A 14,895-nucleotide genomic window follows, 5' to 3' on the forward strand; every position below is an offset into this window, starting at 1 on the left:
ACACAACAGCCACCGTTTTTAGCGTAAAATACGCACCGTTGCTAACTATCAAACCCCGCAAAATTTCACTAAAATGTTTCGAGTAGTTTCGCAAATATTTAAAAAATTGTAATTTTTAAAGCCATTTTCACACCCTGTATTTCTGCAACGAAGCATTTTTGGGATATAGTTTATGTAACAAAATTACCGTTATTTTAGCTGTAAAATACGCTCCCGAAGTTATGTACCGTACTTGGGAAACTCCCTGTATATATACAGGGTGCGCTATTTAAAGCTGTGATTGAAATTTACTCAAAAACGGTATGTTGCATGAAAACAAGTAAAAAATAGAAGTTGTCCTGTAAAGAGGGAGACATGTCATGAAAGTAATGAAAAAAAACGTTGCTTTGAGGTTATTTCAACGGCAATCCCGTATTTTTTTACAGATCCTTGTAGATATTCAAAAAGTGAATATCTTTTATTTAATCATTTTTTTAATTAGACGTTTTGCTGCGGAGTAATCTACGATTTTTGTCCGATTTTTGAGGTGGTCGAAATTATTGCATTTTTTCTCTAAAAAATTTTTGTGTCTAATAAAAAAAAAAAAATTCTAAAAAAAAAAAAAATTCTAAAAAAAAAAAATTCCTTAAATTTCCTCTTGTTAGACTGCACCTTATAAGAAGGTCTACAGGAAATCCAAATTGTTTTTTCGACAATCAATCTAAATTTTTTGTGTGAAGTTATTCAAAAATTATTCCTTTTTTTTTCAAAATTGAACAATCGAAACGGATCGCCACACTGTGAATGAATAATTAGAAACGGTTTTCATCTATGGAGGGGCTGGAGGAAACGTTAGTTGGACAGTAGAGCTTTATGCTGAACGATTCCCGGATGGAAGAGTTCCTTGTTGGACGGCTTTCAAAGGTGGCATTCCAAATATCAAAGAAACGAAAACGTTGGAAACGAACAAACGCAATCGCTCCCTAAGTGCAACACATGAAGGCAATAATATAGCAGTTCTTGCAGCTGCTGTCTTCGATCCCCATGTAAGTTGTCGTTAAACTGCTGCTGACTCAGGAACGACAAAGACAAGTGTCCAAGGAATTTTAAAAGTGAATAAATACCATCCTTACCACGTTCCTTTACATCAGAAACTTCATGAAACTGAGTTAATTTTAGTAATCGGGCGAGGCGGTAATAATGGGAAAATGCATATTTCCTCACCAACCTTCCCTTTCGGACGAATCTACATTCGCACACCATGATAAATTAGAAAATTCGAACGAAATTTATTATTATTTTTAATGTGTGTCGTACAGGGCCGGCTTCGGGTATTTTGAGCCCTAACTTTTTTGCTTGCAGCTTTTCTTAGGTTTTGACTATATGAATCGAAGAAGCGTGGTTTTCTAAGTTAAAAAAAGTTTGTTGATTTTGGAATAAGGCCCCGTTCTCGAGTAATATGGATTGACATTAGGTAATTTTGAAACACGCTACAATGGCATGAAGCATGCCGTGTCCCATTTCCAACGGATCATCTTATATAAATAAGCATGCCGACCATGTCGACCGGTCCCAGTTAATTCAAAACTTATGGCCTGTTAACTAACGCAAACCAGCGCACACAGCGCATCTGATAGAACATTTATGGTCCCTACGTGCCGCATTCGTCATGTATTTTTTTATTAACGATATTAAATTGGTCTACTATCACTCAATAGCCATGATCGATATGAATATTTTCCAGTTTATAGCTAGGCGATGCGTTCAATTTAATAAATACATAATTTAATAAATACAAATGCGTAATAAATCATGCTAACTGCAGCAATTGACACGAATTGACGCTGCACATTGCGCACGTCTTTTCATGCATCGAACTAAACATATTTCCCAGTACTGGCGAATAGTACTGAGTTCGACAGTATCGAAAAACGAAGAAAAACATGCCGACTGAGTCGCGAGCGACAGATCCATCCGCGTCAGTCATAGAGGGCACGTTTTGAATCCGATCAGTCGGCACAGTCGGCACGATTTTTATACACGATATTGAATGCTTCGCCTATTAATGAGCACACGTTGCCAATTCATGGTTTGGTGGCGCATTTGGATCGATATTGCCTAAAAATTCGCTACTGTGCGTCCCGATGTAAAGTAGTTGTTATCATTCTGGATTCCAGCATATCGTCGATAACTATTGTTTCACTTTAATAGCATCAAGTAATGAACTCGATGCTTTATGTTTGCGCTCATCCGCAAAAATCCTGATACAGTACGTTGGTCCATTGAAAGGTGCACATATTTTCCCTGCATAAAATCAAATCTTGGTTTCATTTGATGGGTCTACTGCGTCATCAACGCATATTTAAAATTTTTCAAGATCTCGACCTCGACTCTATAGAAAATTCATCGAATTATTTGAAAAGGCAAATTCGGAAACGTATAATTCACAGTAAAACAGATGTTAAAAGGGTTAATTGAGAAGAATGGTCACAAGTACCGACTGACCTAACAGAAAAATTGATCCAATCAATGCCAGTCGTTCATTAGAACCTGAACAATCCTGGAGCAAAAAGGGCATCTCGACGCGATATTAATTTTACACATGTGTGGAAATAATTGGGGCCATGTTACTTCTGCGAAGACTTGTGTAATCAATCGATTATTATGAAGTTGTTTTTTTCTGATGAGTTTGAGTTTTCGTTGGATTCTGTTATTATCACTAGCATAAATACGGATCATACCATACATCCATTTAGATAAAAATAAGTTTTAATGTCATACGTGATAGATATATACAGGGCGGTTCACGTACGATGGTCCACCACCCTATCTGAGCAAACGTAAAGCTTAGAAAAAGTTTAACATAAAAGTTATGCGGTATTTCATACATTTTTATTTTTTAATATTTTTGACGTTACAGGGTGGTCGGGAAAACCGTGGCGTGACAAAAACACCTTTCTTTAATGCAGTACCCTACATGTTGTTGCGAATAAAAATTTCCCTTGTAACTATGAGTGTTTTTTGTTATTGCGAACTATGAAATTTTTCTCGCAACTTTTAAGTTAACTGACTTAAAGTAAAGTTCGAACGAATAATAAGCTTTTTAAATTTTTTAATAAATTCGCCTAGTATCAGTTGAATCGTTTGAAAACTTGTCCAGTTAAAATCTAAAGGTCGTTCTGCTAAAATTTTCCAAAAATTTTATACAGAATTTAAAAAAATACCCAAACTTTGCTCATTTCAAGTGCCTGAAACTGATTTGATGATGAACTAACCTGAACTGATTTTTTCAGTAGGACACCCTGTATTTTTTTGAAAATGAAATCTTTTAATTATCTTTCAAATAATATGTATATACATGTCATATATCTAAACTGAACAGACCTTACACACTTCAGATATCTTCAGTTAAGCCATGTGACATATACAGGGTGCCAATTTGAAACCTTCTCGCCTCTATTATCTCGCAATGAGGTAGATTTTTTTAAATCCCCGGAACACGTGGGTTTTGTTAACAAGGAGGAAGAATTTTTATGTAGGATTCAGAGTCTCTTTCAATCCTCTACCCCCCACAGCCATCCTCTGAAATAACTTAAGTGGTAAAGAAAGTAACTTAAGTGATACATCATTATGAAGAGCTGTTCATTATCTACTCTTCGATACTTCATTTGTTACAGGTAACTGTTGCGTTATCAAAGTTAGGCGTCTTTTATAGTTCTAAATTCATTTTTCCTATTTGTGTAACGTGTTTCCTATAGTTTTGATAGATTTGAAATGACTATGAAATTGTTTTAATAAATCTATTGATTTCCTAACCAATTTATTTATCTTTTGTCGAGACTACTGGCAAAAGAAGAAACGCATTAATCATTGAAGCAACTGTGTATTAATCTCATAAATTTCTTCGGTTCTTGAAAAGATACATCTACGTGGAATATGAACTTTTTTATTGTGAATCTTTGTTGACAAAAAATGCCGTCTCGCTACCTTTTGGTACTACCTTGCATGGAAAATAATATTTACTCACCCGTGGTACTGGTCCGTGCTATCCGACATAAAAAATCAGTTAAATTTTTTAGCGATACTACTAGTGTTATCACGAGCGATACTAGTGATATACTAGTGTTATTGTGAGCAATTTCAAAAATGGCACACACAATTCAGCAAGGCGCAGAAGTTATTTTGATTTATGGGAAGCAGGGAAGATGCCCAAGGCAAACATCAGAAGTTTTTAATGTTAGAAATTCTAATTCAAATGTGAATCACGGATACGTTCTAGATTTAATAAAAAGTATTACTGAAACGGACCCTATTGCAAACAAAAAAAGGGCTGTTCGGCGCATTTTAAATGAAACTGTTCAAATAGAGATTCTGGGAACCTTCGTTGCAGAACCCAGAAATTTACTGCGTACGATCGCAAGTCAAACTGAAAAGTCACATGAAACTGTACAGAAAGGGCCCAAATTGAATAAATTTCATGCCGACAAAATGCAAATTTTACAGGAATTTCATGACAACGGTTTTCATAGAAAAGTCGAGTTTTGCGAAACCACGACCAATTTAATTAATAATAACAATTTATCTTTAACGAAGATTTGCTTCAGTGATACAGACACCTTCTTTGTTAACGGTTGAGTCAATAAACAGAACTGCCGACATTAGAGTGACGAAAATCCTCACGTTTTTAGAGAGGACGCTACACAGTGGCCGGAAAAAATTAACGTTTGAGCTAATATTTACGGAAATGTCATACGACCTTTCTTCATTGAAGGAAACTTAACTGGAGAACTGTCCTTAAACTTACATGGAAACGTAATTGATCCTTTAATAACGACTCGTTTGGAAAGTCCAACTGGCGGAAACCTCTTACAAGAAGACCAAATACGTTTTCAGTAAAATTGAGTCATACCGCATCATTTTCGCCTACTGCGAGAATGGTTGGCTGACCGATTTTCCGATAACTGGAAAGGGTGGAAGGAAACCGATAGAACGGTCCGCAAGATCACCAGACTTAACGCCATCAGATTCTTCTCCATGGGGGCATATAAAATCGGTTGATTACACAACCCGGCTTGACGATATTGACGATTTCAAAAAGAAAACCACGGAGGCAAATAGAGCTATTTCAGAAGTGGTACACGAAAACGTCGGGGAAGAGTTTCAAAATAGGCTCGATTATTCTTTGGAAATTAATGGAGACCATTTCGAACATCTACCAAACTAAAAGTTTTACAAATAAGAATTCCGCTTTTTAAAGTGTTTTTTTATAAGCAAGTAATAAGAAAAATTATTTGTTTTATAATTTAAAACAGCTATATAAAAGTTTATTATTACAATTTCCGGATCGTAAAATATTAAAAAAAAAGTCTTACGCTATCAAAAATTAATAGGAAAAATGAATTTACAATAATCAAAGGAGCCTAAATTGATAACGCAAGAGCGAAATATAACAAATAAGGTGCCGAAATGTAAGGAATGAAAAGCCCTTTAGAATTATGTATGGCTTAACCTCCTTTACTGTTAAGATACCCGAGAAGATATGTCTTGCGTGGTAGAGGTACAAAGAGGCGCAGTGAATTTTGCACAAAAATTGTTTCCTCTCGATAACAAAATCAAAGTGTTCACCTGATTTTTTGAAAATCTATCTCGTTTAGAGATAATGAGGGCAGAAAGTTTTCAAACCGACACCCTATACATATCATACGAAAGTTAATTGCAAGAAAAACTGATTTAAAGAAAATACAGTTTATTTTACCTTCGACTTTTAGTTTAAGTTGAATTAACTCAAAACATTTTTTATATTATCTAATAAAAAATTACATAAATTTACAAGCATAATTTGCGTTCGTAACAAGTAGCAAGATAAGGTATTTTATTAAAAAAAAAAAAAAAAACATATTTTTTGCACGCCACGGTTTTCTGGACCACCCTATAACTTCGAAAATATTAAAAGAATAAAAATGCATGAAAAACGTATTAACTTTTATATTAAAATTTTTTTTCTAAATCTTACGGCTTCTGATGTAAAATAGTTTACTGCGTAAAGTAGCTTACCGTACCAAGACTGCGGGTCGGTGTGTGTGGTGTATGAAAATATAGTACCATGGAACTGCATCCTTAATAAATTACCGTGCGTGAAGTGTTGCGGGAAAAATGTTGAGTGGCCACGAACGACACTCCGTATAAAGACTTTAAGAAGAGCGGTTTGATTGGATGAACACTAATGATTATGATAGCTCAGCACAACTTTCTAGTGCGCCACGTTGAATGACGCGTTGAGCATTGCGACTTCAAGGAAAAAGTGTAATATTTCCACCAATTATATCTTTGCCATGAATTCGCTGTGAAATCACATATTCCCGCAACCAAAACTAGGCGTCCTATTACAGCAGGACAAAACCCATTATTTTGAGTTTATTCCTAAAGGGCAATCAATATTTTACCAGTGTCATACTGCTGCATACACCTGTTTATCTAATGCCGGTTAACCACAGGCTACTGCATATATAATAGAAAGGACACTTTACCAGCTGTCACATTTACGAGTATTGTACGATTAGTGGGACAGCTTCCATTTTTTATTCAACCTATTAACGACCCACGCATGTGAACATGACACGCTGAGGGGCGAAATACTCTTATTACGAGCAGTTCATTGTCGCATAATACGCTCTTACTGACGAGTAATAAAAAAGCAGGTTTTCTTACCATTAGAAGCAGGAAATGGAGATATTCCATGTTCAGTCGTCGTTTCTAGTTTGTAAGGTTCCTCATGAGAGACGCTGAAGTAGCATCAAGGCCATCTGGGTCCTGAAAAAAGTGTTTATGCTTAACGATAAATACAGGGTGTTTTTAGCTGAGCGCCCGTTAAAAATATTTGGACAACCGTGAAAGCTGAAAAATCCATATGTAGTATACGGCCATTCGAGCCCTATCGATTGAAAACATTTTCAAATTGCCCGCTCTTTGTTATTTTAAATCGAATGACTTTGTTTATTATTTGTTTTTTTTTTTAATGATTTTATGTTGAATTTCAACATCAAAATACCGATAATCTAAAATGTCAACTTTCGGAGATAAAAATTATTGTTTTATGCCAAAATTGGCAAAATTTTTCTGTGTAAAAAAATGACTTAATGGAACTAACGAGGGCAGGACAACGACATTTTGCTAGCAGGAAGTCAAAACGCTGCGCTTCATTCTTCACAATTTCGAGTTTGATGATTATCTACACGACGGTCTGCAAAACAAACTGATCTGGGCCGATCCAAAAAATTTCCAAAAAACCATTTTCTTTAAATGAGGCGTTATATATTTTAGTCCATGGGGGAAAAAGCCGTTTTACTCTGCGTTGGGTCAAGTAGAATTTTCCTATATAAAAAAATGTTTTGAATTTGAAATTTGAAAATTACAAAGAAATAAACACAAACTACCAGGAGTCCCGCATAAATTCGTTAAAAATTGAAGGAAATATTTTTCAAAAAAATACTGAAACACGTCAAATATTGTTGCTGGTTGTGCATTTTTCACATGACGAATATATATGTCGGAGATTGATTAGTCCTTAAGTGATAAAGTGTAACACTACGAGCTGACAATATGACGAAGGGCAGGCCGACAGGGCCATCTTAACGAAAAGCACTGTGGAACTAGGTCGCTACCAGCAAGGGCGAAACCGAGAGGCCATGCCTGCGAGCTTTCGTGGAAAACAGGGAGCAGCAGGTACCTTATCCCTCGGATTGGAAGGACTCGCGAGATCTGGAAAACCAGAAACCAAAACGGGACAGGCAGATTAGATTGGGAAGAGACGAGAAGCGCTCGTGTGGTGGCAAATTCGTTGGTTTTGCCCTTTTCTATTTTTACTATTAAATGTGAACTAAATACTTCATATCATCAAGGAAAATTTCCCTATTGGTGATCCGACATATACATATACGGGGTTATCTACAGAGTAGATAAATATATATTTTTATACTTGTTTATTGAGCCCCATGTGTATGGTGATGTTGTTGAGTTGTTTGAGAATTTCCGAACCTATTTCATGCAATATATACCGTCATTATAATAATAGTACCGTCGATGGATTGGGGGAAGGGGGCAGTTGGAGTGGCCTGCTCGATCGCCTGACATTACCCAAATGGGCTTTTCGTCGGGTTATCCGACATGTAGGGTGTACGGGGGTGAGCCCAACAACATAAAAGAGTTAAGAAAAACAAATTTACTCGAGAAGTTCAGCAAATACCTCCTCGAATTATAAGAAAGTTCCTCGATATTGGATAAATTGGAGCTAAATCAGTTAGAATATAATTACTTCTTAGTTTTGTATTAAATAACAATTAAAAAGTGTAAAAATCAGTTTAAAAAGTACGAATACAAATTCGGAGCTGCGAAAAATCCCATAATACCATATTTTGATATTTGCGTGAATTATTTTGAAAAAAAAAAAAAAAAGTTAAGGTTGCCACCTTGTATCTCGAAAACTGAGCCGATTTCAATATGTATTTATATAACATTTTCGTCTTAAGAATAGGTCTTCTATCGGCTGTTGAAGTCCTGCTACTATAAACTGAAACACCCTGTACGTTTGGGATAATAAATTTAAAATAACGGAATTTGGAAAAATAAATTCACTTAATATTAAACTCGGGTGTACATTATGTGTGAACAATATGGGAAAGACCCGAAAAAACGGGAATTTTTATGTTAGGCACACAAATCAATTTTATGCTGCGTGACCCAAAATATAACTTCTCTGTTGTGATTCCGTGCATGAAAAAGGCAGTCACTTTTCAAGCCCGAATAAATAAGTTTTGCAAACAACAATTTATCCCATATGTATATGCGAGTGTGACCGTGTTTGTGTTAAGGGTTTGAGATAAGTGAAAAACTCGTAAATTTGCTTTATTTAGCTTGCAATTCTCACCACCTAAAAGAACATTTTTAACACTGAAGCATATCATTGTCTATATGAATGTTACAATATACAGGGTTCGCCATTACTCCGGCCTTGGTTCCTGGTGTCTTTGATTAAATATCAATATGAAATGTTTAGTACAGACATGTCACACATGACAAATGTCACACATGACACATGTCACACATGACAAATGTCACACATGACAAATGTCACACATGACAAATGTCACACATGACAAATGTCACACATGACAAATGTAACACATGACAAATGTCTTTACTAAACATTTCATATTGATATTTATACAAAGACACCAGGAACCAAGGCTGGAGTAATGGCGAACCCTGTATATAGTTCTATCGGGGTAGTTTTAAATTGGGTTTTCAAATAGGTTCAAGTAAATATTTAGTTTTTGGATGTTCCGGTATTTCAAGGAGTCGCACGTTTGCCCAAGATCTGCCCTCTTTTTAACAAATATCTTCATTTTTTGAACCATTTTTAATGGATAATATTTCGGCGAATGCCCTCCTTGGGCACCTAATGGTCAACTTCTTTAATTTTCGAAATGTTTATTAAGAATCTTTTCGGAAGGCCTGAAAGGCCATTGCCCAAAGGAGGTTTTAAGAAATTCGAACAAACATACTTCTAAGCGGTTAAATGAAATCCGCATCTAAATTTGACTTTTCGCTTTATCACAAACTCGGAAGATCGTGTTTGTGAAGTTCTCAGCAAGTAACGAAGCCATTTTAGATTTTATCGTCTAAAATCTGTCCATAAATAAAAAAAAATTTAGTACATTTTTGTGGTTAGAGGGCTGGTCGTTCTTCTACCCCTCAGTAATTGCATCAGTAATTATCAAATTGAAAAATATTAAAAACTTAATCGTTAGGAGAACCGTAACACTTGGTACGTAGGTATGTTTGATTAAGTCGACTCAAAATCGGGCGTCTATCGCTCCCTAAAGTGATTGTAACGACTTGCCAGACGCCCTGTATATTAAATTTGCTGTGTATTGATCTACCTTTTGTACGATTGAGTGTGCCATTTAATTAAATGATGAATACCGTTCGTCATTTAATCAAAAGGATTTTCACAGTTGTCAGATAACTTATCGAAAAACACAAATTTTTAACGCGTATTTTCGATTTGTTAATTAATTCTAGTCTTGTGCCACCGTTAAATATCTTCTGTAAGCTGTAATACAAAGGTACTATCCTGCCACGCTATTATAAATCTGCATCGGGCCCATCCCCGACCCTGTCCTAAGCAGGGTTCTTAATCTGTAATCAAAAACATCCTCAAGAAAATGACCTGTGCGTTGAACTAGACTGCCCAAGTGACTTTTAGATTTTTCAGTTTAAGCCGTGCTTCCATGCAAGTGTATCAGAGATAATTGCGCTAAAAATGCTTCCGCTTAGAAAGCCACAGGCAGGCATGTTTTGCGTTTAATTTTCGTTAATCTGGTAATTAGAAACGTGAAGAATCTCGACGATTTTCCGGAAGGAACTTAAAAAAAAAAAAAAAAAAAAAAAAAAAAAAAAAAAAAAAAAGTTGATCTAATGCATTTTCTTTTGCTTCTCAGTGCCAAGATTTACTTCTATAATATTTCTTACAATAAAAAAGCAGATAAAAGGATAACAGGCCAGTTCAGTTGCCATATCCGAGCTCATTGTGCTCCCTCATCGTGTTAGTTTCCCTACCTTATGCGCCATAATGCTGTGTTGGGTCATTCGTTTACAAATGCCCAGATGGAATTTAATGCGACTAAAAACTACATCGCTTGCGGTGGGGAATTTTGAACAAAATATGTTGGTGCATTTTTTGGACGCCCTGACGCAGTGGGAACGTCGTATACCAACAACAATGAGCCCACTTTAAATGATTTGTGCTGCAAACAGCATGCTCATACTGCCACAAATAAACATTAGTAGATAACAACAATCAATTATTTACGAATATTTACGTCTGAAATGTTACAGGGAAAATAAGCCCCGTTTAATCAGAGCAACATATTTTCCTAAAGAAAAAGCCAAGATTATACGAGGGAGAGTCGAACGTGAACCACTTTTTTTTTTTGTATTGGAACAAGACCCAAAAGTGAAAGTCATTTTTCTACGTAATTTTCCGATTTAAGAATGGATTTTCCCATCGTATTGTAGTATTAGACTTCAATGGAACGTCAAATTCCAATACTACAGTAGACACGCGGTGGTGGTGGTGGTTATATCTACGAAAGGAATCACAGTTCAAGGAATAAAAGCCATGAGTGCGCGTTTATTAGCTAAAATAGAAGAACGAAATTCCATTGCGGATCACGGAAATGTGGGACATTATAAATTTCATTTCCAGCATGCTAAAGAAGTGTAAAGCGGTAATCAAGGCAAAAGGGAGCAACACGTGCAATTAAACACTCATTTGGTCGTCCACATGAAGGAATCAACGTGTTATAATTTTTTCGTTCACCGTGTATTGTGAACGATAGTCGAGTCGTCTAAAATCATACATAGAAAAGCATGTACCGAGTGTGGGACGCAGGGTCCGCTACATAAAACTCCACAGGCGTTTTCTTCATCCTTTTAGATACAACGTTAAGTGGCACATCGAATTGAAGGTTTCTTTGAACTCTTTAAAAATGGCGTAAGAGGTGCCTAAAAAGGTGTTTGCACTTGATAATATGTATTTCACGAATAAAGTGAATTTTTGCAATTGCTTCATATCTTGATGTGGACTTCGGTCTTCTTCAGTTTACGTCATGTACAGTGGTGGCCATAAGTATGGAATATTTTTTTATATCATGGTATGGAGCCTGCCATCGTAAGTAAACTCAATATTTTCTGGCATACCCCTTAGCATCTAGGACAGCCCGACATCGACGCCGCATTGAATCGATTAGACTCTGGCACGTTGAGGAAGAAATGTTTTTCCATTCTTCTTGTATCATCCTCCACAATTGTTCAGTATTTGACACGTGTCTTTGTCTAATTTTCCGCTTCAAATGGTCCCGCAGATGTTCGATGGGATTTAAATCGGGAGATTGTGAAGGCCATTCTATAACACCTATCTGCTTTTCAATAAACCAATTTTTAATCAACCGCGAAGGATCATTATCCTGTCGGAACCGCCATACCAGTGGCATTTCTTCCTCGGCAAATGGAAGCATATGCTGCTCTAGGATATTTTTCTATAAAAATCGATCCATTATTTCATCAATTTTGACTGATAGGCCAATTCCAGATCTCGAAAAAGATCCCCGCACCATTAAACTCTGACCGCCATGTTTAACAGTGGGCTCTTGGTATTTGGGATCAAATCTCTTCCCTATTGGTCGCCGAACTTAAGTTTGTCCATCCGAATCAAACAGTTTGATTTTGATTTCGTCACTGAAAAGGACGGTATTCCATTTTTCGGGTGTCCAAAACAGACGTGAGCGTGCAAACTTAATTCTGGCCTTCTGGTTTTTTTTGGAAATTAATGGTTTCTTCACTGCCAATTGTCCAAACAATCCAGTATCACATAGATGACGCCTCACAGTACGATCACTAATTTCAATATCACTATTAGTTGTAATTTTTTCCTTTATTAAGCTCGATGATTTTTCGGGATCTTTGGAGGATATAATTTTAACACGTCGAACTGTATGTGCTGTTGTTTTTCTGGGACGTCCTGTTTCCGGACGGTTTTTTACGGCGTTGAATACCCTAAACATCCTCGAAATTTTCGATACACACCCCTGGCTCACATTAAGTGTCTTTGCGATGTCCTTCTGATTGGCTCCGTTATTTGACATCTCCACTATTCGTGATCGAAGATCTTCCGAAAGATATTTTTTTTAACCATTTCGGCCTCAAATTTTATCGAAATGTAACACTCAATACTGAATACTAAATGCGAAATAAATTGAAATCTATGATATTCCATACATTTGTCCATCTAAAAAAATTTGTTTATCGGTGAAATTTTTGATAGCAACATTCTATAAATGCTGTATGGTTTGAAATGTAGAATTGACCTACCCTAATTTAAATATACCAGAATGGAAGAAAGAAAGTAAAGGCCCTTTAGCTAAATAAAGTTTCAAAAAATGTTCCATACTTATGGCCCCCACTGTACATGTATGTCTTATTTTTAGTCCTTTTCAATGAAAAAATCATTGTCTGCTGCCCATATTTAAAATTTTATAAATTCCGTTGACTTCTCTGCAATCGATTAATTTATACAATCGAATAATCTATTAAAAGCAAAAATTACAATAGAAACGAATAAACGTAATAGCAAATTCTGACGTGTACTTAATTAACAATTTAAAAACAATTTGGATATTCGAAGTCCCATGGTTAGCGCTTTATGCACTACTTTAAAATATTGTTCACGGTTTTGATCATCGCAGGAAATATAATAAATAAATCTTTTGACCGACTCTCCATTATCACCCGGTAACAGAACGTTTCTGCACCCTTGGCGAATCCAATCTGTCGGTTCTTCAACATTGCGGTGTTGTGTTTCGTGGAAGTAATGGTGACGAAAACCCCACAAAAGTAACCCTAATGGATTGAGGTCTGCAGACCTTATTGGCCATTTTACAGGTCCAGAATTGTCATTCTACTGGTTTCCGAATCTCTCAGACAAATAATTTGCCACGAAATTTGTATTATGGAGCGGAGCACCATCATGGTGAAAGGAAATGTTCCGTCTTTCTTCCAATGGAATTCCTTCTAAGTAATTTGGTAGCACATTTCCTAGGAAGCTTGAGTGGATCCCGGCATTTAAATTGCCTTCCAACACGTGAGGACCAATAGGTCTGCCTCCAAGCATCTCTGCCCAAATATTCGACGTGAAAATTTCTTTCTCTTGTCTAGTCAGGATTTCCGTCACTCCAATAATGAATATTGTGTGTATTAAGGCTACAACCTTCGGTAGAGGTGCATTCATAGCTTAACAGAATATTATAATGGAGGTCCCTATTTAACTTTCTCAGGGCTGACATTTTTGCTATAAAATGCGACCTCCTTTTATAATCGTCATGTCTTAATCCTTAGTTAAATGTCATTTTGTATGCACGATAGTCATTATCGCGGAGAATTCTTCTAATAGATGTTGAAGAAATTTTTATTTCCTTACTAGGTGACGTAGTTGACATGTTCGAATTTTCATTTATAGCCGCAATGACAAGTAAATTTGACATGACATGACAACTGACATGACAGTAAAATTATTCTGAATATTACCTCCCATGGACCGATTTTTTTTTCTTTTTCGGTCTGTTGCAAGAACCATAGTTCTGGGGATTCGTTATTAACGTTTTAAAATTTTAATGGTCAGGACAACATCTATCACGAAACCTTTCGAAAAATACTATAGAGGCTAATCGAGGCTTTTTTTGACAGTCCCCATAAATCATTACCATATCAGATTTTTCAAAATGACTAAAACGAACCATAGCGAGAAATAAAAAAAAAATCATGTTTCCCTAAATGTGCTATTAAACTATCAAAAATATCGAACTTTACACAAAAAGTATTGTAACCCTAGAGATGTAAAGCAACGGATATTTGATAATCGTTCAACGATTATTGTTCATATTTTCAATAGTAATAACCAGATTAAAATTAATGTCATGGCAGTTATTATCTGCTTTATGTTTATTCGTTTGTATTGTTATTTTTACTTTTATGAGATTGATTAATTATTGAAAACTTATGGAAATTTATAAAATTAAAAAAATAGTTAACAAAAAACAGCAGCGACGATTTTGTTCGATTAAAAAGAAGTTAAAATACGGTACACGTGATACGGCCTTAAATGGAAAACGACAAAGGCCAGCATCAAACTAAGAAGCAATATTTCTCATACGGGGTGAGTTAAGAAATGTTAACGAAAATTCAATTTATCTGTGAAATATCACCAAGAGCAAATATTTTTTTGGACACCTGCCGGACCATTTTTAAAGGGTCAAAAAAACTTTCAATTTGTTACACCAGTTAGCGCTACATCGGAAAAAA

The 14,895-nt window shown here is 35.8% G+C and overlaps 1 protein-coding gene across 2 annotated transcripts in view; it reads right to left on the bottom strand.

Moving 5' to 3' along the window:
• nolo (no long nerve cord) overlaps positions 1-14,895 on the bottom strand; it is a 252,886-nt gene that overhangs the window by 183,931 nt on the left and 54,060 nt on the right. For both annotated transcript variants that reach the window (XM_066283257.1, XM_066283256.1), the window contains exon 2: positions 6,688-6,789. In XM_066283257.1, the coding sequence (XP_066139354.1) occupies positions 6,688-6,717 (30 nt within the window). In that variant the 5' untranslated portion in view covers positions 6,718-6,789. The remainder of the gene's footprint in view (positions 1-6,687; positions 6,790-14,895) is intronic.

The sequence above is a fragment of the Euwallacea fornicatus genome, chromosome 6 (genome assembly GCF_040115645.1).
Source record: "Euwallacea fornicatus isolate EFF26 chromosome 6, ASM4011564v1, whole genome shotgun sequence".
NCBI lineage: Eukaryota > Metazoa > Arthropoda > Insecta > Coleoptera > Curculionidae > Euwallacea > Euwallacea fornicatus.